The following is a 26994-nucleotide window of genomic DNA, read 5'->3' on the forward strand; positions in this document are numbered from 1 at the left end:
ATTTTAAAAAACCAGATTAATCCTACCTATCCATATAGAGTTCAGCTTCTCAAATCTGTGAAACCTTTCCACAGTTTCCAAGGCAGATAGATGTGATCCCTTCTGGGTTCTAATAGCAAGCTGTATCACAATCTATATTGCTTAATATTAGCTTGTAATTTCCATACATGTTCAAAAAGAAGATAATTATGAACATGAGGGTATAAACTTAATTTCCAAATATTTACATATTTTCTTGTATTCAATATTAATTTTATTGACCTCATATTCTTCAGTACTCAAAATTCCTAATCTTTTCTAATTAAATAGACATCTCACTGCTTATACCATCTTTCATTCTTTTCACTGATTATAAACATTTTTGCACTGTTGTTTTCTCTTGCTCTGTCCTCAAATTACTATAAACTTGAAATTAAGTCATAACTCGATCATAGTCCATTGTTAATTTGCCACTCACAAATTCCTTGTTCACTTACATTTGGGACAAGTGAACTTGTTTTTTTCTTTTCTTTTCTTTTTTGCTGAAAAATATAGCAATTACTTCAATACTGCATAACATCAAAATCTCTCTCTTTTTTTAAGAGTTTGTTTATTTACTTGAGAGAGAGAGAGAGAGAAAGCATGAGTGGGAGTAGGGACAGAGGGAGAAGGAGAAGCAGACTTCCTGTTGAGCACAGAGCCCAACACAGGTCTGGATTCCAGGACCCTGAGATCATGACCTGAGCTGAAGGCAGATGCTTAGCCAATGAGCAACCCAGGCACCCCATAACATCAAAATCTTTTAATAAAGGATAAAGATATTTGATTTTGTAGAATTCACTCTTCATCATATCTATTTCTACATGCTGTTCTTTTTTTAAAGATTTTATTTATTTATTTGACAGACAGAGATCACAAGTAGGCAGAGAGGCAGGCGGGGGGGTGTGGGGGAGGAGAAGGATCCCTGCTGAGCAGAAAGCCTGATGCAGGGCTTGATCCCAGACCCCCAAGATCATGACCCAAGCTGAAGGCGGAGGCTTAACCCACTGAGTCACCCAGGTGCCCCTCTATGTGCTGTTTTAAAAATTACAAAACCAATTATTTTTTGAAGTGAAGATATCAATACTACTGCTAGAGATTTAACCTAAAAATTCTTTGGGGATTTATAAGGAAACCAGATATTTCAACAAACTTTCTTTTTAAAGAACTACCTTTTTCTCCCTTTCAATTTTCAAGAATCTTATTCCTTGACAATTAAAAGAAGAAAGTCCTCAAGAACTCCAGACCTTTAATTAGTATTAAAAAATTATTTAAAAGAGAAATTCTCAGATGAGCATTTGTTATATGGAATCATAGAAGTTATTTCACTAAACTTTGGACTGGGAAGCTTAATAATCACAGATTAACAACTAATACATCTCTTACAAATGTAAAATGCAAAAGACACATCTCAGATTTGGATTATGATAAAAATGTACACAGTACTGAAACATTTAAGATGTTAAATTATCTCACTATTCATAACAAAGAAAATGAGAGAACTCTAATAATATGAGATATTCTATAAAGACTCAAATATAGAGAGAATCTTTCTTTTGAGTATTTATTTTTAGAAAAATGAGCCTTATATTCACACCTGTGGCGTATGGTACTTCTTAATCTGTCCATTTCACTTACTAGACTTTGAGCCCATCTGTGGCCCCAGAGCATCTCAACAGCCCATTAACAGGTAGGGGATATTCATTAATATTGTTTGTGAGATCTGGTGAGAAGGAATTGGTCCAATTTTGTATTTCTAAGACTTAGTCTAAGCCATAGTAAATAATCAAAAGAATGATGATATAACCGAGCTGAGTATGGGCTTGAGGAATGAGCAAACATGTGGAAACATTTGGTTAAAAGGGATTCATTTCTATAGTGAATTTATGGACATCTGAGACACTTAGCTATTACATTTAATAGCATTTGAATAGCACCATTATACTCACTATAAATAGATTTATTCTAAGCTATTAGCTATATAGGCATATACCAAGTATTAAGTCACTCAAAATAGGTGACACCCAAAGAAAAAATATAGAGAGCTCTTAAACTGGAAAGAAAAAAATCGGATTGGAGGGCATATAACACTGAAAACTGATAAACCAATGATGGCAACCTCAGTATTTCTATTTTTTCTTTAAAAATAAAATGTAATGTGACAAAATGACCAGTACCCCAAACACAGAAAAACTATTTACAAATGTTTGAATATGGAACTTAAGTTTGGTGTAGAGGTCACTTGAACTATTATGCGAAATCTCAAAAATCAGACTCCTAAATTCTAAACCCCTTTCTACCGGTCATCCCATCTTCTTTTTCTTTTTTTTTTTTTTAATTTTCCATGTTCAATCATCCACTAAATGCAATAAATTTTGTTATAAAATATTTTTCTAATTCATAGTCTCCTCTCTTTTCTCTTACCAATATCTTGCATGTGACCTTGAATACCTATTACTTAAAATTTGTAATAGCCTCCTTACTTCCCTGACTTCAGTCTTGCATCCATCTCTCATCTTCCTTATTTCCAATGAGGTGATGGTTCTAAAGCAAAAACTGAACCATGTCCTTTTCCTCCTTCAAATGGTTTTTATCCCTTCTTTTAGCAATGTTCTGCATGATGTTGCTGATAAACATTCAAGTCTCACCTTCTTCTGCTCCTACATGAAGAACTAAATGTGCAAAGCTCAGCCCGTGCTCTGTACTCTCTGCCTGAAACATTCTTACCTAACTTGTTTACTCTGGAACTTACTATTTATCTTTCAAGACACAGCTCAAGAATAAGTGCTGTGAAGACCTTCCCTGAGGTCATCATAAAAGTAGGTGCTTTTTCATCTGTGTTCTGTTCTTTCATGAATATCGCTCTATTACAATTATTATACATTTGGGTGTCTTCCTGTGAATATATTCATATTAGGAAACCATGTTATGATTATCTTTGTAGCCCTACTCTCTTGCCTGGTACCTAGTGATGTTCATTGGGTGCCTGGGTGGCTCAGTCGGTTAATCATCTGCCTTTGACTCAGGTCATGATCCCAGGGTCCTAGGATCGAGCCTCATATCATGCTCTCTGCCCAGCAGAGTCTGCTTCTCCCTCTCCCTGCTTCTACTCCTGCTTGTATTCTCTCTCTCTGTTAAATAAATAAATAAAATCTTTAAAATAAGTAAATAAATAAATACTCATTAAAGGATCTGTGTGCATTGTAATCATGCATCTGTGAATAATCCCTTCTCTTTTTAAGGATGTTTTTCTATCATCTCGCTATCAAGAGCTACCAAGTCTCTAAAACTTTTCCTAAAAACCATAAGATCAACAAGGAGAAGAAATAAAACCACACCCAATACAGGCCTTCAGCATCATGACAAAGAACACCATGATCTTCAAATTATCTGTAAGTAAAGAAAAAATCCCAATACTAACAGAGCATCTGCCACCTGCTGCCACAAACCTGAGGTACCAGAGAGCAAGGAAGAAGATGCTTAAGAAGTTCCAGTTTAAAAAAAAAAAAAAAGTAAAGTAAGGAAAGACATTAGACAAATAAAAAAAGTAAAGTAAGGAAAAACATTAGACAAATTTGGACAAAATAACCCAGGGGGAGAAAAAGATGTAATTAAATGTCATAATACTCATAATACTGAACACATGTTGGGACATGGTAATTCATAACACTGGCCAAAAGAAAGGTATTTGAAAATAAGAAAGAGTGGCAGCCTTAGAGAAGCAACATTCTGGGGGAAGAATCAGATATAAAGGGCGGTACTCCTTAAAGGAGTGGCAGTATAGAGAAAGAAGAAAATAAGAGGGATGGTTAGGATCCTGTGGATCCTGTGGCTCCTAGACAATAGCCACGCACTATCATCCATAGAAGAAACTGCATGGAATAGTAAAGGACTAGCAGAAGAGTGCACTCTAATGCTAGAAACTCTGTGAGTTAATTACAAATAGAAAAAAGCAGACCATGTCCATACAAAACTATATTAGAAAAACCAACAATGTTAAACAAATAGTTTCAGCTAATGAACACTTTCCCAAAAAAGAACATAAGAAATGGTGGACTAAAGCACTATAAATTGAATTAAATTTTCACAAATAAATAATTGAGAACATAAGAAAATACCAGAAATATAAAAACAGAAGTGTGGGAATTGGAATAAACAAAACAGGAGGTGAAAGAACTCCACAAAGAGAGGAAAAAGAAAAATCGCAAAAGGTTATATCATAATTGATGAAATTATGAGGTATTCAAAAGGGTAAATAAAGGGGGAAGTAAGTCAAAATCTAATAAAAAGACAATCAGAAAAACAGGAGACCTATCAGAAAAATGGAAACGACATGGAGAAGTGAAAGAATCTCAGGGAAATTGTTTGATAAAAGGGGCAGGCAAAAGAAGACTCAACATAAGTATAACTGGAGTCCAAAGAAAGTCAAAATACTGGGAAATTGCTGATATTTTAAAATTATAATACAAGAACACCTTCCAGAAGGGGAAAAAAAAAAAGAAGAAGGTATGCATTGAAAGGATCCAGTAGGAATCAGGGAAAACAGACTTAGAACAATCACCTCCAAAACATAATGTGTTAAAACTATCAGATTTTAAAACAAATGAGTAAGCAAATGAAACCCTCGAAGCTTCCTAGCAAAATGATAAAGTAATGTTCAAAGACAAAAGAATTTCCTACTCATGAGGACACACTGGAGACTTCTCCACAAGGCAAGGACACCCACTATCTCCACTACTATTTAATACCGTTCTGAAATTACTAGCCAGTGCAACTGAACAAAAGAAAATAATAGGAGACCTAAGAATTGGTAAAGAAAAAAGCAAACTATTCCTATTTAAAAATGACAGGGTTGGACGCCTGGCTGGCACCGCCGGTTAAGTATCTGACTCTTGGTTTCAACTCAGGGTTGTGAGATCATGCCCCACATCAGGCTCTATGCTCAGTGTGGAGTCTGTTTGAGTTTCTCTCTCTCTCTGTCCCTTCTACTCATGCATGTGCTCTCTGTCTCTTAAATAAATAAATAAATATTTTTAAAAACCATAAATAAATAAATATAAATAAGACATGGTAATACTTGGATAACCTTAAAGAATCAGTGATAATCTAATTCAATGAAGATTTCTTCAAGGTATCAGAATATAAAATTAAGATACAAAAATCAACAGCATTCAATATATAAATAATAACAAATTAGAAGATATAGAATACATAAAATATAACAGCAACAAAAAATATAAAATACCTAGGATTAAGCCCAAGAGAGGTGCCTAACCTATACAAAGTCTGTAAGACTCTTGAAAATCCCAATGTAGACTTGAAAAAAGACATACCTTTTCCTTGACATGCCTTTTCCTTGATTAGAATGACTGAATTATTATCAAACTATCAGGTCTACCTAAGTTTATTTATAAATTTAATGTGATCCCCATATAAATACCAACAATATGCTTTTTAGTAAAGAGCTAGCCAAGTTGATACTCGAGTTTATATGGAAGAATAAATATGCAGAATATTCAAGGAAACACTGAGAGTAAAAGCTACGATAAAGTATTAGCCCAACCAGATTTTAAAACATACTTCGTGGTACTATATAGTAAAACATACTGTGGCAATGGTGCTGTAATGAAAACAGCCTGGTACCGACACATGAATAGCCAGCCTGACCAAAGGAAAACAAAACAAAACAAAACAAAAAAACCAGAACATCCAGAAAGAAACTCAATTGCATGTAGAAATCTAGTATAAGATAAAGGTAATACCTCAAATCACTGGGACGTCAATAAACTTCTTAATAAATGGTATTGGGATAGTAGATAAAATTAGATCTACTCCTCACATGATATGGAAGAATAAATTCTAAATGGATCAGGAATCTAAACACAAAAATTGAAACTATGCAAGTAAAAGAAAATGTAGGAGAATTCCTCTATAACTTGTGTGTACAAAAAAGGCATTGTCTGGGTGCCTGGGTAGCTCAGTCACTACTCATCTGCCTTCAGCTCAGGTAATGATCCCAGAGTCACAGGATGAGTCCCACATCAGGCTCCCTGCTCAGCAGGGAGTCTGCTTCTCCCTCTGACCCTCACTCCACTTCTTCTCTCTCTGTGTCTCTCGCTCTAATAAGTAAAATCTTAAAAAAAAAAAAAAAAAGGCATTGTCACTAAAAATCCAAAAGCAATGAAAATTTTGATAAAGTTGACTTCACATAAAATAAGAAGATATTCTACATAGCAAAAGCCAAACAACCAAACAAACAAATTAAAAAAAAAATTCATAAGCAAAGTCAAAATGCAAATGACAAACTTGGAGAAAATATTAGGAATATGTGTTATAAAGGGTTGCAAAGCCCCAATAAATAAAACACTTAAAAAAAACTTAGAAAGAAGGCAAAAATTCTATAGAAAAATGGACAAAAGATACAAATACATAATTCATTAAAAAGGCTTCAAAAATGTCCCTTAACATAGGATGTTCGATTTCAGTCATATTAAGGGAAATACAAATTAAAAGAACACTAAAATACCATTTCTCATCTGTCAGCTAGCAAGAATTGGAAAACTTCACAGTGTACTCTGCACGTTCATACATTGTTGGTGGGAATTCCAAATAGTACAATCCCACTGAGAGGGAATTTGGCAATTTTTAATACAACTACATATGCACGTATCCAGCACTCCAACAATCTCACATATATGGTTTTACCCTGAAGATACTCCCAACAATACAGAAATACACATATCCGTTGTTAGTCACGGAAGCACCTTTGTAATTGTGAAGTACTGGAAACTACCTAAATGTCTAAGAACACATAATGGTGTATCATAAAGCAGAAAAACGAATGACGATGTCTCCATGAATTCATACACATTGATCTTCAGGACATACTGCTAAGTGAAAAGAGCAAAGTCCTCAGGGGTCTATATCGAATGCCACTTTTGTTTAGCAAGGAGAAATTTGAGAGAATACATTTATCTGCTTCTTTTGACAAAGATAAATCAGGAAATAGTGAGGCTGGCAAACTATAAGGGATAAGGAATTAGAGAAGAGGGCAAGGTACAATAAAAGGGATCTGGGAAGGAGTGCCGCTCCTTCCTTGGACTTTCACTAATACTAAAAGTAAATGAAATAAATCTTATTATGCTAGAAGGCAGAAGGGTAGAGTTTTGGGAAGGAAAAGGGAGAAATGTTTAAAAAGACACAGGATCTAGTTCCAAGGGCTCCCAGTGGAACTTTGGTAAAGGAATGAGAGACAGCTAGTAAATGAGGAAGGAGTGCTGCAGTTGGAAATTCATTTTGCAACCAAAACAGTGAATACTGGTTCAGATGAGAATCCTTCTGTATGCTAAGTCAAGGGAGAAACTGGAATGAGGAGCAGAACTTCCCACAGATTGTTTATTACTAGCAGGGTAAAAACAGTGGAGCAATCAAACAAATTCTTCACTGAACAATCAAAATTAATATAAAATGAGAGGCTTATTGGAAGCAAGGGGAAATTATATATAGAGTTGTGAAACAGCATCACACTATGACCGGATGCTCAAAATTATCATCAACAACCTGGTGCTCCCCGGAGCTAAAAGTCATCCCAGAAGATGGTGTTTGTAGCTGGTGCACTATCTCTAAAGTCACAGGAGGGGGCCTGTGGGGCTGGGACCCAGTTCTCTGAGGAGGAGGTACTGGCAGGTTGGCAGGCTATCTCAGAACAGATATGAGGTTGGACCTGCAAGTGTTGGCAGAACTATAAACAGCATTCAGCCCCAGCAATGGGAAGGCACTGCCACAGCCAGGAAAGAAGCCTTGTTGGAGAAATGCTCATAGGAAGCAAAGAGGGAACACATTAAAAAAACAAAAAACAAAAAACAATAGAAACGCATCTTTTCCTCCCCCCATCTTTCCGTCTCCTCAGCGCTTCTCGCTCAGTGTTTCTTGCTGGCAGTGAGCTAACCAGCAAAGCATACTGGTGACACTCAGAGCTCCAGCCTCAGTCTCACAAAGCAGACTGTAGAAAGGTGGGCCACAGCCGAGGAGCAATAGCTTAATGACTGGTACACACATGAGATCACATTAAGTGTTAATCTAGGAATCTACTGTCCGATTGCCACTTCCCACCTGCACAACTGGAGGCCTTGCCCCCCATCTCCTGTGTCATTTCCTCCCAGGCATCCTGGGGAGTCCCCAGATATGTCTCTCCTGTACTAGGGATATCTTTGGGGAACAGCTTTCAACACTGTCTCCAAGTCACTCTGTAAGGATGACAGCTCCTCCAAGCCAATGGTGCTCATTTCTCCAAGAAGGAATTCCCCCTCCCCTCTCTGAGTTTCTCCACCAAACCCCATCTCACCCTCTATCCCAGAAAGTTATTCCTCTAAGAGGAGTGTTTTTTTTTTTAATTCAAATTGATTGGGGTGTATTTCATATATAATAAAATATACCCAAGTGTATAATTTGATAAGTTCAAATGCACACACTCATGTAACTAAGTAAGAGACAGGTAAGGCTAGGTAGGGGACTATGTGACCAGCCTCACAGAAATCCTAGATGGGTTGGAGCGCCTGGGTGGCTCAGTCAGCTAAGTGTCTGCCTTTGGCTCAGGTCATGATGTTAGGGTCCTGGGATGGAGCCTCACCTCAGCCTCCCTATTCAACATGGAGTCTGCTTCTCCCTTTCCCTCTGCCTCCCCCTTCATGCTCTCAAACAAATAAAATCTTAAAAAAAAAAAAAAAGAAAGAAAGAAAAGAAAAGAAATTCCAGACGTGGAAAAATGTTATGCACAAGATATTAACTAGAGAGAAGAAAAAATAACAAATCCACTTTGTTCTAAATGTAGATGAGATATTTTTACAATATTTGCAAGTCTACCTTGTTTGTCTTAAATGTTAGGATATTTGCCAAGTTCCCTGGTCAGTTTTCTATAAAAGACCAACCATGAAAGCCCTCAGTGGCAACCCATTTGGGACCCCTCTCTAGAGAATCTTCCTTTCTGTTCTCAACTTCCCTTAATAAACTTTCAGTTGACCTTATTTTCCACAAGATTTATACTTCAACTCCATGAGACAAGAACCCTGCAACCTAACCACCAGCACAATCTACATACAGAGCATTTTCATCATCTCAAAAAGTTCCTTGAGACCATTGCAATTAACCCCTTCCCCAATACCCAGATCTGGGCAACTCCTACTTTAATTTAGGTCCCTATAGTTTTGCCTCTTCCAGAATAATGTTTTATAAATGGAAACATAAGACTATGCAACCTTTCGTGGCCTGCCTCTTTTTCTTAGCAAAATACTTTGAAGATTCATCCTTTGATGTTGCATGCATCAGTAATGTATCCAGAGGAAAAAAATCCATTGTGTGAATACATGAAAATTTGTTTAGCCATTTATCAACTGATGGACCTTTGGGTTGTTTCCAGTTTTTTCTTATGTGTTAAGCTGCTATAAACATTCAAATAATGGTGGTTTTGTGGACATGTGCTTCATTTTTCCTGGTAAAGACTTAGTAGGGGAATTGTTGGGTCATACAAAAAGTACATATTTAACTTGATAAGAAACTGTCAAATTTTTTTGTAGAGTTGCTCCACCATTTGCATTCCAGCAGTCCTTAGAGATTTCAAGCTGCTCCACATCCTTGTTAGCACTTACTACTGTCAATCTTTCAGATTTTAGCTACTAGAATGGGTGGTATATTAGTATCTCAGTGACATACCTTTTAATTTTTTTCCTCTAGTGGATACAGATGCTGTGTATTTCTTGATTACTAAGTGGCCATATATAAATATCTTTCTTTGGTGAAGTATCTGTTATAATCTTTTGTCCATTTTTAATGATTTTGTCTTATTGAATTATAAGAGTTCCTTAAATATTCTAGATGTCCTTTGTTAATATGTGTCTTTCAAGTATTTTCTCCAGCCTGTGGTTTGCCTTTTTATTTTCATAATGGTGTCTTTTAAAGAGCAGAATTTTTGTATTTTTACAAAGTCAAATTTATGTATTTTTAAATTGTACTTTTTGTGTCTTTTCTGAAAAGTCCATACCAAATCCCAAGGCCTTAAAAATTTTTCTTCTAAACATTCTTCTATAGAAGTTCTATGGTTTTAGCCATTACACTAAGTTCCCTGATCCATTTCAAATTAATTTACATTTTTGTGTAGGAAAGGATATAGATTCATGTTTTACATATGGATTTCCATTTGTTCTAACATCTTTTGTTTAAAGGACTATCCTTTCCCCAGTGAATAACCAAGCACCCTTGTTGAAAATCAGTTGACATATATGTGTGGATCTACTTCTGTACTCACCTTTTATTAAAGTCTCCATTTGTTAGTAATTTCAAATATATGGAAAAAGTTATAAGAATAATTTAGATAACTTCCATATACTCTTTAATTCTTTTATTGCAAAAGTACTGTTCCATTTGTACTTTCTCTTCATACAACTCTCTCTGCATATATATATATATATGTATATGTATATATGAAGAGATATATATGTTTGTCTATCTGTGTATCTGTATCTATATATCAATATCTATCTTTGGATAATATAGATATAGATATATAGAGGTATGGATTTAGATATAGATATCTTTTGATGAGCCCTTTGAAAGTAAGTTGGTTGATTATGTCATGGTCCTTTACCCCTAAATACTTCATTGTCTGTTCCTAGAAAAAGAATATTATCTTACATAAACACTAAAAAGAAACCCTAGGGATAATAGCTATTTTCTGCAGTTGTTACCTCTGTGATAACAATGTTTTCTTTTTTGCCTTTTCAGTTAACTAGTTAAAGACTTTTCACCTAAGTTATCAGTTCCTTAATTAAATTTTGTTAAAAAAAAAATTTTACATTTAAAAATACCACTTCACTATTGAAATGGAAAAGCAGTATAGCTCGCTATATTATAAGATGAAAAATTTTTAAAAGTTATTAAATTTATGCTAGATACTGTCACCTGGTTAAATATCTGACTTATCTTTTCTTTTTTTTTTTTTTTTGACTTTTCATTTTGTTGTAAAAGGAAATTTGCAAGGGCTAACAAAGTATTACAGATCTAGCACCCACTGATCCAAGAGGTAATGTGTTTGTAGAGTGATAAGTACAAACCTTTGGAGAATATTCCTAGCAGAAAGACCTGTTGATAGTTTAAAAATGTTAAGTGAATACATATTTTATATATATTTTGAACACTAGAAACTATGTAAACCTTCATTCTGATGACCACGTTTCTTGCAAGGATGCGGAGAAAGGGGAACCCTCCCACACTATTGGTGGGAATGCAAGCTTGTGCAGCCACTCTGGAAAATAGCATGGAGGTTCCTCAAAAAGTTGAAAATAGAGCTACCCTATGACCCATCAATTGCACTACTGGGTATTTACCCTAAAGATACAAACGCAGTGATCCGAAGGGGCACGTGCCCCCGAATGTTTATAGCAGCAATGTCCACAATAGCTAAACTATGGAAAGAACCTAAATGTCCATCAACAGATGAATGGATAAAGAATATGTGGTATATATACACCATGGAATACCCTGCAACCATCAAAAGAAATGAAATCTTGCCATTTGCAACGACGTGGATGGAAATAGAGGGTATTATGCTTAGTGAAATAAGTCTATCGGAGAAAGACAACTATCATATGATCTCCCTGATATAAGGAAGTGGAGATGAAACATGGTGGGGGTTATGGGGGTAGGAAAAGAATAAATGAAACAAGATGGATCAGGAGGGAGACAAACCATAAGAGACTCTTAATGTCACAAAACAAACTGAGGGGTCCTGGGGGGAGGGGGGTAGGGAGAGGGTGGTTTCGTTATGGACACTGGGGAGGGTATGTGCTATGGTGAGTGCTGTGAAGTGTGTAAACCTGGCAATTCACAGACCTGTACCCCTGGGGCTAATAATACATTATATGTTTATAAAAAAATTAAATGACCACATTTCTTTAAAAATATGCTCTGAAAACATTCTCCAAGGACCCAATGTCTGTAAATGTCCTTGGCAGCAGGTTTGTAACAGTAAAAAATCTGGGACAGCCTGTTTCCAACAGAAGAACAGATAAGTGAATTATGCAACATTTATAACATGGCACTTTGTGTTCTGTTAAAAAGCATGAGATAGATCTAGATGTATTCGCAGGAGTACCAATAATATATTATTTAGCGCAAAAAGAAAATGGCAGCAAAAAAATAAATAAAGATGCCACTGTTTTTTCTAAGGAAAAAAATACGATTGCTTATGCTTTTTATTATGTATGCACATAAAAACAGAATTGAATAGATAATACCAAATCAAGGGCAGTTCCTTCTACAAAGTTCGACCGAGGTAGAATTTCACTTAAGACTTTGTGCATCTCTTTACGATTTGAAGGTTCATAAATGTGCTTCTTTTGTCATTTAAAAAATTAAATGGCCATTATTCAAAACAATTAAAACATCCATCCAACGAAGAGTTCATGTAATGGTTTACAGAAAGTACCAGCTTACCGATGCTATCTGCCTTTCATTTATTCTTAAAAGTTTCCCCTTACTTATCTTAAATGAAACTGGTGAGATAGCCCTTTCACTGATTTGGATGTGTGCACCAACACCCGTCTCCTAAAAGGGACACTGTGATGGTGCACTAGCACAGCCCCGCCAGCATAAATCACTGAGCGGAACTCCAGGTGCTGAGCAACCAGGGCTCTCACCGGATTGTTCCTTTACTGAAATCATAGCACGAGTCTCCTGACACCCTGTATGCACCGGGCATTGTTAGGGCTCAAGCAGGAATTTGCAACAGAGGTCTTCTTGCTTAGCCAATGAAATGGTCTAAAGAACTGAGGTCAGGGAACAAGTGCCTTCAGGGATCTCTGAGATTTACACGCGTGTGTGCACGCACGTGCACACACCCTTCCATACAAAAGCTTTCTGGACTCAGAGAAAAACAAAACAAAACAAAACTAATTTGTACGAAGCTACAAGTGCTAGCCCCTATGCTAAAAAAAATTCATGTCTCATTTCATTATTAAACAGCCCCCTAAGGAAAGCACCATTGTTATTCCCACTTTACAGACGAGCCTCACAGAGGTTAAATAATTTGGTCAAGTTTATGTAGCCTCTAAGAGGAAGAACTTGGATCTGAACCCAGCCTACCTAACTACTAACTCTCAACCTCTGAACTATGCAGCGACCACTGCAGGGTGGTGAGAAGTACTCTGGCAAAGGCATTCTATTCACCACTGACTGAGTGACAGTGTGGATGCAAACCTGGGAAGATGTAACACGCTGTGGATGAAGACAGTGGTAAAAGAAAGGGAATATGATGCCACATGAATAAAAATCATATCATCAAGTTTTAATCAGTTTGATAGTACGTAGGGAACTTACCTAACCAAATCTAAAGGTTGCTCTTTGTAAAAATAGGAAAACCGAGCCCAATTCTGGAAAAGTATGTACCTCTCGTTGACAGGATTGGGAGGTTCTGAAGGCTTCCAATATTGACCCTACAGATGTTCAAAAAGAGAGTACTTGAATGACATAGCAAAAGACAGGGGTGAAGTAAATAAACAGCTTTTATAAGGTTAGTGAATGAAGCAAATTTTTCTTTTGCTTTTGATTAGAGTTTTCATATTCCACTGATGTACGATTATCTCCTAAAATCTATAATAAACTATAACAATAGTGATAATCATTAAGATTCCTCCACCCAGTTAGTTAAAACTCCTAGTTAAAATTTGAGACTCTGGCTTGACTCCAGCTCTTCTTTTCTGTGGAATGCCCTTTCTTCTCTACTCAAGTTCTACCAGAATATTCATGCTCAGGGATTCATGCTAACAGTATGACTGTCTGGGACTTTAGAGATACACTAAGACTTTTATTCTATAGATAGGAAAATTATACTCAAGCAAGGTTCAGTGAATGATCCAAAGTCACACTACTGTGACAGAAATTTCTTCCAGACTTGTCTGGTCCTCACTGGTAATCACTGACACAATTTCCCAGAAAATTTAAAACATGCATCGCAAACGTTAGCACCTAAGAATCTCAGTACTGGGTCATGCATTTTCCCCATTGTTATGTACTGAGTTGCCTTATTAATAATATCCCTTTGAGACATAGAGTACTGTCTACACATCGGAGTTCAACACATTTTTTAACTGTGTGCCCAGACAAGTGAACTGCTGAAGACAACATAAATAAATATCCAATTGAAAATTAAGCACATGAGAAAATCGCAATATGATAAGGTATAAGATTTTTTATCACCTAGATTCCAACTTTTTTTCTTTTCTTCTTCTGTAGCTAATCCTACTGAATCTTGAGAAATGAAATAAATAAAAAGGCAGCCTATTTGGGTACCTTCAAAAACGATTCTTTAATACACAGAAAATCCAGTACCTAACCTTGCACTCAGGATAGAAAAAAAGAAGAAAAAAAATTAAAACTAACGGTAAGTTACAACTACCTCTCACTACAGCTAAGTACCCCTGATTTTCCAGTGATCATAAATGACTCTACTGGGAGGCTGGATATACAGATTAAAGTTGCTGGTGCCTGAGGATATTAGCTTGGCTTAATGACCTGGTAATAGTAAGAAGAGAATTAATGCCCTAAAACAAATCCACAATCCTCAAAATCTTCTAAAAGGAAATGAGCCTTTTCGTGAAGAAAGACTGACAGATAATCCATTGTGTAGTGTTTATTACCCCACTATATATCTCTCTACCAACATGAGGAAGAATTAAGTAACCTGTCATAAAAGAGGAAGCAAAGGGAAGAGTCTCTCTCCCAACAAGGTGACCTTTTAATGTCAGAGGGAAAATGGGCTCAGTATTTCAAAACCAACCTTATACTTACATCATGGAGTGGATAGGCAGATGAGTAAGTATTAGAAGTTAGCAGTCTTTCAATCCCAAACTTTTTCTTCCCATCTTCTATGCCAAAAGGACATCGTGAGAGAATGTAATAAACCTAAGAGGTAAGCATTACACACACATTTCAGAACTTGATGCTATCCACATTTTTTTCCTACCCCAATTTAACAATGGCCAACTATGTCTAAATGTAGATACAGGCTCTGATTACAGAAGGAACCTTCCCTCTGTTGTTTGAGGGAAGATGGGGAAGGTGAGCTTGTGTGGAGTTTGTAGGTAGGTTAGCTCCTGGGTATGAACACTCTCCATTCCTTTGGGGAGAGGCAGGAATGGATCATGATTTATTTTGCTTCTCCTGTCCCAAGCTCCTCTGGAAGTCTTATGCCAAAATTCCTACAATCAGGCCTTCAAGTTGGGAGTGTAATATCACCACTAACGGTTTGTCTGGGGGAACATGGGATGGAACTGATACTTAATTACTTAGCTAGGCTGATTACTTCAATTATTCTGAGGATGTCTGCAGGGCCCCTTCCTCACACCTGAATTTATTAACACAAGATTACCATATATCTACAACTACTTTGCAATCACCTGTCTCTTTGCATTCAGTTTTTTCCTCCATATAATTTGGGCTTTGGTGTCCTCTGCTTTCATATTCCTGCCATCTCAATTCTATCTGCATTTTGTTTTCCAGCAACTTTTCAGAATTTCTGCTTTTCTGCTGAATTTGGTCTTTTCAGCACTGTTCTCGGTCTATTTCCCTTACCTCCCTTTTCTTACATCTCCTATGTTAAAGGTTTGTTGGTTGGTGTGCTAGAGTGCTGGTTGTTTTTGAATCACCATTAGCTAACATGGTAACACCTTTAAGTGCAGTTTACTATTTTATGCTGGCCAATATATCACAATTTATGAAAGCAGTTTTAATTTTTATAAATAAATAGATACTTATTATCTATTTGTTATATTGTAGATATTAATTATTTTATATACTTTGGATTATTTCTTTAGGAAAGAGTCACCAAAATTAGAACTCTGTCCTAGGGTATTAACAAAGTAGAAAATTTTACTCCACCAGATATTGAGACTTATTATAAAGCCATGGTAAAAAAAAAAATACAGCACAGTATTGTCAAATAGAAACAAATCTGGACTTAGAAGAGATATTATGTGAAAAGATTATAACAAGAAGGGGAGGGAAACTATTGTAATAGGGAGACCTGTGAACATATGAAAAGTCAGGCAGAAAGGGCTTTTCTTTTTATTCATTCATTCATTCATTCACTCACTCACTTCTTCACTCATTCACTTGGGAGAGACAAGCCAGGTTCAGGGAGTGTCCTTCTTTGTGGTAATGAAGGGCTATTATACATGCCAGTGTTGGCCTGGGTTAAGGGCACAAGACAGTTCAGGTTCCTGTGGGAGCAAAGTTTAATTAATGTTAGGTGAATTCAGCAAACACATACTTTGTTTTGATGGTTCGTGGGGAGAAAGAGTTCAGCTGGCCGTTTATTAGACCAAGAGTGAGAATATAGAGGGCCTGTTTGATTCTTATTGCTACAAACTAATTACAAAAGGGAGAAATTACAAGGCTAATTATAAATCTAAAAGAACTGAAATTTCTCTGGTGCTGAAATGTTGTTCTCAGAACATTTCTTTTAGGGAACTTGTAAGTATAAACTCTTTCTCCATCCCTTTGAGATTTATGTAAATCTGCAGCAAAGCTAAATAAGCCTCTTGACAGTTTTATAACCCAGGAAGAGTTTTTCCTTAAGTTTTCTTGAAGCCATCCCTTTTAAACGTAAACATGAAGCAAGATAGCATCCCTACCGCCCTGGCTCTACGGGTAGGGTAGCTTTCGCACCTGACTCCAACCTGTAACTACTTGCTTGGCATAGAGATATGAGAAGCTTAATTTTTTCTTGCTTTAAAAGAAACTAACATAGATCGACACTTCAATTGCCAGGTGAATTTATGATAAACTATGTGGCAAGTAGTGCTGTCAAGTCAAATGGGAGATGGGGGCAGTGGTTATCCAGGAATACCCATACAATGGACAGTAGTCCTCTACAAGAAACAGTTTCCCAGAACGAGAAGAGTGGGGGATTTCTTTAACGGTCCCTGTTTTCTAGGACTAAGAACTCAAGTAAAGTTCAACATTGTCAGTTTCAATACAAAAAGAGACAAAAAGATCAAAGCTGCAGAACTGGCCCCAGAACTAGACCTATGAGTACACAGAAACGTGAGTATGACAAAGGTGGAACTGAAAAACAGCATGAAAAGTTGAATGTTTTCAATAATTGTGACAAACCGAATGATCACACATACAGTGGGAAATGGCATCACGCACAAAAATGAACTCCAGGTGCACAGTAGCTCTCCACGTGGAAAGTAAAATAATACAACCTCTAAAAAATAACATAGGAAATTAACATCATGGTCTTGGTGGTAGTTAAAAGATTAAGAGCATGATTCATAAAGAAAAGGCTGAGAAATTAGGCTACATTAAAATTAAAAACATCTGATTAGCAAAAGAATCCATTAAAAGAAAGAAAAAGGAAGCACGAGTAGGAAAAGATCGGTAATGTACATGATAAGAAAAGAACTCATAGGAATACATAAACGATTTCTATCAATCAACCAGGAAAGACCTGAGAAACAGACAAAAGACTTCACAAAAGTGCCTATCTAAATAAGCCATAACACATCCAAACACACATCAGAGAAATGCAAATTAAAACCATAATGACACATACACAAATAAACTTCAGTACAAAGTAATGAAAATGAATGCACAAAAACTCACACAAGAGTTAAATCACCCAAACAAGCATTGAACCGAAGAAGCCTGAAGACTCAATATATACTGCATGATTCCATTTTTATAAAATGTTAAGTCCGCTTCTGCTGAGGACGATGCGAATAGTGACTGGGAAGTTAGGAGGGCTAACAAGTTTGTCTCCTTGATGTGGGTGGTAGTTACACAGCTATGTAAGCTATTCACTTACAACTTGGGGGCCCACGTCTATTCATACTATACCACAATTAAAAAAGAGAGAAAAAGAAAGATCGGTAAATTCTAATGCTAAGAAAGATGTGGAACACAGAGAATTCTCATAATTGTCACTAGGACTCTAAACTAATACATCTTTTTGTAAAGAGTGATAGTGCAATAGAAAATTTTTTTATGTGTGTGCCCTTAGATCCAGAAATTTTCTATCTGGTATCGATTTTGCAGAAAAATTTATATAAATGTTGAAATATGTAAGTAACCAGGTTGAAAACTACAGAATTGTATGTAAATCAGAAAAGTTGGGAATAAAGTTAATAGCTGTCAGAATGGGGAATATATGTACATGCTAGATATTACAAAATATACATCATGAGGCTCAGATGTCATGATGGTTGTGAAGACGCTTTGAGAAGTATGAAATTCAATACCAGTGTAAGATGCTCTTGGAATACTTTCATTGTGTACATACATAAACTCAAGAGCCCTGGATGAGATAGGAAGGAATGTTAATCTCCCCAATAACTTCTTCAACAGAGCAAAAATAGTTCTGCTCCACTGTGAAGGAGGAAAAATTTCTGCTTTAATGCTGAATTAATCTAAGGCATCCATACTCTTTGCACAGCACAAGTAAAGAGAAATGGATACTGATATGTCTATACCTCATCAGGGTCCTAATTTGCTCCTCCTGGTTCACTGGCTTTTTCTTAGTTACTTTTTAACATAACAAGTCTATCCAAAGTACTCTACAGTTTGCAAAGTGCTTCACACGGAGTCTTTCATTTGACTTTGACAATAATGCCAATATTGACCATCATTATCTCTGTCTTAAGAGAGGTTATCTCGGGCGCCTGGGTGGCTCAGTGGGTTGAGCTGCTGCCTTCGGCTCAGGTCATGATCTCAGGGTCCTGGGATCGAGTCCCGCGTCGGGCTCTCTGCTCAGCAGGGGGCCTGCTTCCCTCTCTCTCTCTCTGCCTGCCTCTCTGCCTACTTGTGATCTTTCTCTGTCAACTAAATAAATAAAATCTTTTTAAAAAAAAAAAAGAGAGAGGTTATCTCATTGAGAAAGCAGCAGAGTTATGACTTGAAACCAGGTCTTCTGATTCCATGTCATATGCTCTTCATTCCCTTAAAAGTTGCCTCTTAGGTTTGTAGTTGTGGTCGTGGTGGTGGTATTTTATTTCTGTTAAGAAATTGTTGATTCTTATTTTTATATGTAAATCCTAAATATTGTATTTTGTTTAATATTCCTTCTGTGATTAAAAAAAAAAGACTGAGAAACTAGAAAAATTATTATTTCAAAATCCTTCTTAAATACTTAAAAGTACTGAACCTAAAGGGAATATGGTCTCAAATCCAGAAAGAGATTAAGTGACCTCCAGGAGGAGGATCTTGTAATTGCTAGAGCCCTGGTGATCACATTCATAGACAACAGGAAGAAGGGGTACCAAAGAACCAGAACACTTTTCCCCTCTAAAGTCAGGTCAATAATAATAACACCTAACACTTAGTAAGCACCTAGTGTATTCAGATATTGGTCTTTCATATATTAAGTCATTTAATTCTCAGAGTACCCTATGGGGTAGACTTTACTCCTATCTTAACATGAGGAAACAGTGGTAGTGGAAGCATGAGTCTTTTGGGGATAGGCTTCTCACGGGAAACGTTAAGATGCTAGGACTACAAATAGAGAGGAAATACTATTATTCTAGACTGAAAATGGTTTTAAATGAGAGGAGAAAGTTTTGAGGTTTCTCAAATGCTATCTCTGTATAAAGAAATTTTAAAATTCCATTTTCATTTAGAATGGCCAATATTCATCCTGCTGGGCACTGTGTTTATAAAACCCAACTCCAAGTTTACCATTTTACAAAGAATGAATAAAACCTAAGCCCTGGCTCTCAGTTAAGAGTTCTCCCCAGTATTACATAAAGCCTCTATCTTAACTATGTCTGTACTGTCAAACTCTGGTGTTTAAACAAGCTTGATAAGTCAGTACGGGAAAAGGTTTATGTGGACCTGATGGACTTTAACCTGCTCAATACTACCATGTACTTATCAAATTGTAGGCAGACACACGGTGCAGACAGAGCATCACACATGTATACACGGACAAGTACACAAGCACACGCAGGCACACATGCCTCACTTCAAGGGATGTGACCAAAGGTCTTCTCTACCTACAATTCTGTTTCTCATTGAGGATGGAAAGAAGCTTGACTCGTCTTCAATGAGGAAGAGTTCCTGCCGATGTCTGGTGAACTGAGCGGTGAAATATTCAGGACGAGGGTGCCTCACGTTCTTTGGGAGCTTCAGAGGCCCGAGCATATAACTAAAGGGGATATTCTCGGCTGGAGGAATATCACTCTCTTTAATAGGCATTTTGATTCCCAATACTTCAGCGTAAGTAACCAGTACCTCCCAAGGGGCATGGATCTTGACAAAATAAGTCCTTCCATCTTCGGAGTTCTGTTGAAAAAGGAGGCAAAATAACAGGCAGCATCATGATTTATTTGATACCAATCTGATTAAGGAAACAGTTTTATAAAATCTCAAACAAATGAACGATGTCACGGCATTTTCAATTTATTGAAAATTTTCAGCAAAACTTCTCAGGGAACAAATGCTCAAAACACATATCTGTATATTATATTGACATGTGTGTGTGTGTGTGTGTGTGTGTGTGTGTGTGTGTGTGACAGAGAAAGAATATTCTAAAAAATGTATTTAAGAGTCAATGTACACTAGCCCCAAATCCACAGACACATATGTGATTCTGGGCAAACTTTTAAGTTATTAGTGACTAACCATGAGCTCAGAACTGCTTAGGATCTATGAGGGATACATACAAAGTATAAGACACACTTACTCTTCTTCCCTAGCTATACCTAGAGGAAGCATTTTTAAGTAATAAGGGCTCAGGGCACAGGAGAATGACCTAGTTATACATTGCATGGTAGAACACATATTTATTAGTTCAGTAAAAAAAGATAAATAAGAACTAGAGAATACCAGAGTTTCATGGACAGGTGGGGCTCCAAAATAGGTCTTTAAAAACCATTTTGAAGGTAATTCTAGAAAACCAGTGCATGGCAAAAGAATTAAAAAAATAATTAAAGAATTTGCCATATTCATGAGGAGAGAAAGTCAACTTGGCTTACGTAGTGGGTTGTGTCATAAGACAGCCAGGTTAACTAGAGTGCGAGATACCAGGCAGCCTTCAAAATGAGACATATGGAAAACACTTGTGTCTTCACTTTCTTTGTACCCTGAGTAGAATTATGTCTGTCTATTTTTACAGTGTTCCACTCATCATCTTATATTCAGAGCACTGACCTACTTATTTATCGGGAAGACCACGGGCCCTACCTCTACGTATCTGTAGCCAGAAAAACTATTGTATCACTCCCAAACACGAAGTCCATCTGGTCAAAGGCTGTAGCAGAAGAAAATGATGCTTTAAACACCAAGACTCTGGTAAAAATTAACAACTACACTTACCCTTTTGTCTTCAATTTCCAACTCAAGACCAGTTTTTCTAAGATTTTGTTCAAATTCTTTTCTCCTTTCCTATGGAAAAACAAATCAACAGAATTATTTAGGACACTCCTTTGCCCAGTGACAAAACAGGCTTATTATTCCAGATGGTCCTTTGCCCTTCCCATGGTTATTCGTAAAAGTATTTTATGTATTACCTGCATCTTAGCACCATGTCCTGCTATTCACCTGTGCTAAAATTCACACTATAACTATAAAAATCTAACATATCTAGGAATAATTTCCAGGAAATGTGCAGGACATCTATCTGAAAATATGTGCAAAACTTTACTGAGATTTTTTTAAAACTTGGTAAACAGGGAGACATATCAAGCTCCTAGTTAGAAGACTCTGTATGACAAACACAGCAATACTCTTAAAAAGAAATGATATATTTAACTCAATTTTAAGCCAAAATATCATTATGACTTTTTAATCTTTAAGGACAGAATAGCTTCACTTAGGAAAAAAATTAAATTAAATTAAATTAAAACAATCATTACTTGTGAGCTTCAAACAATGTATTGATTGTTGAAAAGTCCTTTGGCCTTCATTATAATTAAGTGTGAAGGATTTTATAGTTATTGAAAATTTAAAAGTCTTTATGATGATAATATAGAATGTTTACCTTCAAATGGATAGGTCTACCTTGATATATCTTCAAACTTTACAAGGAGTAAAAGATAATTTAATGTCCTCTTTTTCTCCATTTGCAAAGTTTGCTACAGATGAGACAAGGTCTATGATACTGATAAGAAGTTTCTTCTCCACTACCCCTTCATAATTGTCCTTCTTTTATGTTATCAGATTGAGGCAAATAGCAAACTTCCAGAAGATCAAAGAAAAAGGGGGGGAGGGGGAAGGGAACAAGGAAAAGTTGAGGAGATATTCAAAATACTCTTATCAGAACTGAGAAAGCAAACAACTCTTTTCATTCTAGTAACAAATGCTTTTCCAATTTACATGGCTGCCAATTCTCTGAGTTCAACAAAAGTGAAGATCTAATAGGACTGTTAGCTGATGGACAATTAAACACTGCTTTTAAGATACACCACTATAATCTGAAGAGAGAATTCAGAAGTCCAAAAGAGATTAAAACTGCTTAAATAATCTTTCTATTTCAATCCACTTATTTATCTGAACAACCTGAATTTATACTACCATGTAAAAATAAGAGAGGAATATAGTTGAAATTGAACCATCTTATTCGGGAGATAATTGTTGTTCATCTACAATAAAATATATTTAAAGCCCCTCTGTCCATCTCATTAACTGATGAACTTATGATGAGTTTATTTTTCTATGTTTGATAACTGTCAAATTTTAAAACACATTCATGATGCTTTATAAATGATACACGTGCACAATTGTTTAAAAAACTCAAAACAAAAGGAAAAGTTTAAGGCATAGACTGATCTGGTTAAGGGATATAAAAACATTTCAATGTGTATACATATATTTGTTGCAGCAAACTTACAGATGAACAAACAAAAGACTCCCAAAGGTAAAACATTTATTTCAGGAAAAATTTAAGTGGGGAAAATGGGATGGAAATTTGAGGTAAAGGAGAAAAATAAATGGTGTAAAAATTCAAGTGCGGAATAAGGATTTCTTCATACAACACTTTTTTTTTTAAATGAATGATGGTGGGTGTCAAATGTCCATGATATTTAAGTTCTATGGATATATGCTAAAAAATGGTTAACTGGACCATTAGCAATACAGTGTAAATTACATACACACATACATACATTATGTATGTAAATTACATACTTTGTGACTTCCAAAATGTAGGATCAGTAACTGTAGATGAGGAAGGCCTGTAAATAGATCAGGATTTTAGGAGGGGTGGAGGATGTTCAGGAGCGCAAGTCTGAGAGGTCTATGAGACTTCCAAGTGGAGACAAAAAATAGTCATTTGGCAGAGAAGAATGGACCGGAAGGTGAACTTCAGAATTCACACAGATGTGGTTTTACGACTGCGAGACTGAGTGTGTCATCAAAGAAACGCATGCAGCGTGGGAAAAGAAGAGGATTATGGATTGGACCTGGAGGCACCACAATAACAAAGGATCAGGGAGAGGAAAAAATTGAGAAGGAGCAACTAGCAAAATAAGGGAAACCTAAGAGGATATGGAGTTCTGGAAGTCAAGTGGAGAACATACATATGAGAAGGGAATGAGAAACTGTGGCACCTGCTGCTAATAAGTCAAGTAAGATGTGGGCTGAGACTCTATCACTGAATTTATTTATATAAAAATGAGCAGAATGGTTGAGGTGCTGGCCTGATGGGAATGGGTTTAAATGGGACAGAAAAGAGGTTTTAGAAAAGAATAGTAACTGGCAGGGAAACTGAGATCGAGTGAAGGTTTTTGGTCTTGCAGAGTGGGAAAGGGAACCGAATAAGGAGGAGAAGCATGAGTGCAGAGGCGTGGCTAACTCCACTCAACCGAGGTCTATGGGCACAGACATGAGCTAAAATCTGTAAGCGAACTGTGTGTCCTTTCTGCTTGGTTCCGGTACCCAGTCAGTAGAAAGCTGAGTTTAACTGTAGTCGCTGTTTTGCCAAGGAAGCACAATGAGAGAGGGGCAGGGGTCTGAAGGCAAACATAATAGAATGATTACATTCGTTGACCATGAGATTTAAGCTGGATCAGCATAGGAAAGCAGTGGGTAAGGACCAGCAGTGAAAAGGGGGTTATGGTAATTGTATCTTATCTGGTCCTGCTTGAAGGAAGGGTATTGGTCAGAAATATTTGAGGGGCTGCTCAGATAGTTAGATGCCTGGAACAAGACGATAAAGTCTTGAAGTTATTGGTAATGACAAGTTCTAGGGAAGTGAATGGCGGAGCCAGAGACTAAGATAAATGGAAAGGGAGTTCAAGGAAGAAAGTGGATAGGATCCTAAAACAGTCATCTATGTATGCATTGCAATAATAATCAATGACTTAAGAGGAATATTTGTGGAGAGAATGAGAGTGAACCGGGAGCTCAAACTGTTGAGAAGCAAAATGGAAGACCCTGGGAAAGATTATTACTGACAGCAGCAAAGCAGGGCAATGATTAATCTGATGGGAGTTAAAGTTCAGGGAATTTTAGGGATAAGGTAGGAAGAACAGATGTAATCAACAATCAGACGGGAGGAGGGCAGGCATTTACCCATCTCCAGAAAAGTCCCATGAGTGAAAACCAACGACGAGCTGAGCGGACTCTTGGAGAAGGCAATGAACCTTAGTGAAGAGTCCATTTTCAGGGGAACATTTAGAGAAAATGAAAATGATAATAGGGGGTGGATTTCAGAGGCCTGATGGAAGGACTTCCAGGGAAAAATGGTAGAAGAAAGGGACAGGGTCTTATGGGATAGTATCTATTGTTTTTAATTTTTATTTTACATGATACTTATTTCCCATGTAAGTAGTTAGCAAACGTGTGTACATGTTACACATATGGACTCATTTATCAATTCACTATTTCAAATATCTAATATTTATCGAGCATCGATACTGCCACCGGTGCTTAAGGCATCTGGGTGTACAGCAGTGACCAGGACATAGTCCTCAGTCTCATGAACTTAATCTATGGTGCTGGACACAGTAAACGAGTTAAACAACGAATACATTTAAGCTCAGAAACTGATGTCTCATAGTAAAGAAAACAGGATAAGGAATAGAGCATAATGTGAAGGCTATTTCAGACAGCATGGATTAGCCATACATTTTCAAAATGAAAACTGCCTACAAAAAATGAATATCATATTCAGACATACACCTCAAATTCTGAAGGTTACATTTAATACTGCGGAGTAACATTAAAAAGTACCAGTCACTTGGAAGAAGATAGGGTTCGAAAAAGTCCAAAAAAACCAAATCGACATTACACATCCAATCCATTCTTAGGTTTCTGATCGAGTCTCAGCTTTCAGTAACTTTTACAGTTTGATTCCATGGGACCAACCCTGTTGAACTACAGAAACTGCTTCTTTTAATGATTCCCATTTCTCTCACCTAAGTACTTACCGCCTTTAATTCCGCTTCTTTCTTAATGTCATCAACATAGGAGAGCACAAAATCAATTTGCCTAATCCCATCTCGGAAGAAGATAGAATCTTTGCTTTGTTCATCTTTTTTAAACTGCAGGAGACATGAATGACACAACTTTTACAGTTTTATTTTCAAATGGCAAAAACATGAAAAGAATTAGCTAAAATTTGGTTTAATTTTTTTTTTCAGTCCTGAAATGGCAGGTGAAGACAAATCAGCAGAATTTTTATCAACAGATTACATTTGTTTTAGAAATTCCATAAAGACTATATATATATATATAGATAGATAGATATCTACATATATATATGAAAGATTCAAGATGAGGCTAAGCATTTCCCTACTGCAATTATACCAAAATATAAAATAAACATATGTATACATTGATCCCAAAATTCATATTCAGAGGGAACCTTGTTATCTTCATTAAAACACATGCCAATAAATCCAACAGATAATTCATGTTCACATACTACTTTGGAGGTGTAATTAATTATAGACCAATTAATGCATCTCACTCTAAGAAAATTGATTGATGACTCATGCATATACTATTTTCATAAAACTGCCACTTTCCTTAATTCAACTTCCGAAGGGTTAAAATAAAATCAAGGTGCAGTTAAAAATTAGAAAGCAGGTAGCTTGCCAGCTGAGTTTACTATAAGTAAACTACGATCATGCAGATCTCCTTTCAACACCAATCCCTAAGTGAGCCAGAATCCATCCTTCGCTTAAAATCTATGTTATCAACCCTCTCATTGTAATAGACAGACTGACAAATTCAATGTTCCCATGTTGTATAGTTCATTAATTCCTTCACTTTCAGAACCATAAAAACACGAGAGAGCTTCAGAAGAAAGGATCTCATGTTTGACTAGTTTGGCTTTCTTCACTTTATTTGTGATATGCAATATGTAATCTTTGGACTATCCCACACGCAATACTCAGAATGATGCAAATAGATGATGCAGTAGGTGTCAGTGATCTCTCTAACCCTGAGATGCATCATTTAACATGGGAAATTTTCCAAGTGCTTCAGCCAACTTGTGAATGGAGAACTGTATGTTTTTACATTTCACAACTAGTATTTATATTAGTTTATGACTTTCTGTGATGGCACTCTGTGCTGTTTTTCACCCAAGGCAGGCCAAAGAGACCTCGCCTAAAAAGGAATGGGTATAGATCAGTCATGTATAGGACAAAAATCTCATGTTGGACCTGGTCTTTGAACAAAGTCACTGTATTTTATCTGAGTGAAGGCAGGGCTGGTGTATCTTGGGAAGAACTAGCTCCCAGCGTGCAGGTGGAAATGAGTGCGAAAATAAACAAAGAAACACACACATCCAGGGACTCTCCAGTGTCCGTATCAGAATGCAGTAATTCAAATGTTATGTCTGAGTTCTCCGCACCCTAACAAAAGACGCATAATCATCTCCCTTTTCCTAAAAGAAAGTAAAAAGAATCTGAGAAAACTCACTCTTATGTTACCTCTTGGTTTATATAAATCACTACAGGAAGGAAAAGCAATAAAACAAAA

The 26994-nt window shown here is 36.5% G+C and overlaps 1 protein-coding gene across 3 annotated transcripts in view; it reads right to left on the reverse strand.

The window, feature by feature from the left end:
* ANO5 (anoctamin 5) overlaps positions 1–26994 on the reverse strand; it is a 101863-nt gene that overhangs the window by 40909 nt on the left and 33960 nt on the right. For all 3 annotated transcript variants that reach the window (XM_046017571.1, XM_046017569.1, XM_046017568.1), the window contains 5 exons: positions 25434–25547; positions 21382–21450; positions 20065–20349; positions 14857–14970; positions 13387–13502 (listed from right to left, as the gene is read on the reverse strand). In XM_046017571.1, the coding sequence (XP_045873527.1) occupies positions 13387–13502; positions 14857–14970; positions 20065–20349; positions 21382–21450; positions 25434–25547 (698 nt within the window). The remainder of the gene's footprint in view (positions 1–13386; positions 13503–14856; positions 14971–20064; positions 20350–21381; positions 21451–25433; positions 25548–26994) is intronic.

This window comes from Meles meles, chromosome 8 (assembly GCF_922984935.1).
Source record: "Meles meles chromosome 8, mMelMel3.1 paternal haplotype, whole genome shotgun sequence".
NCBI lineage: Eukaryota > Metazoa > Chordata > Mammalia > Carnivora > Mustelidae > Meles > Meles meles.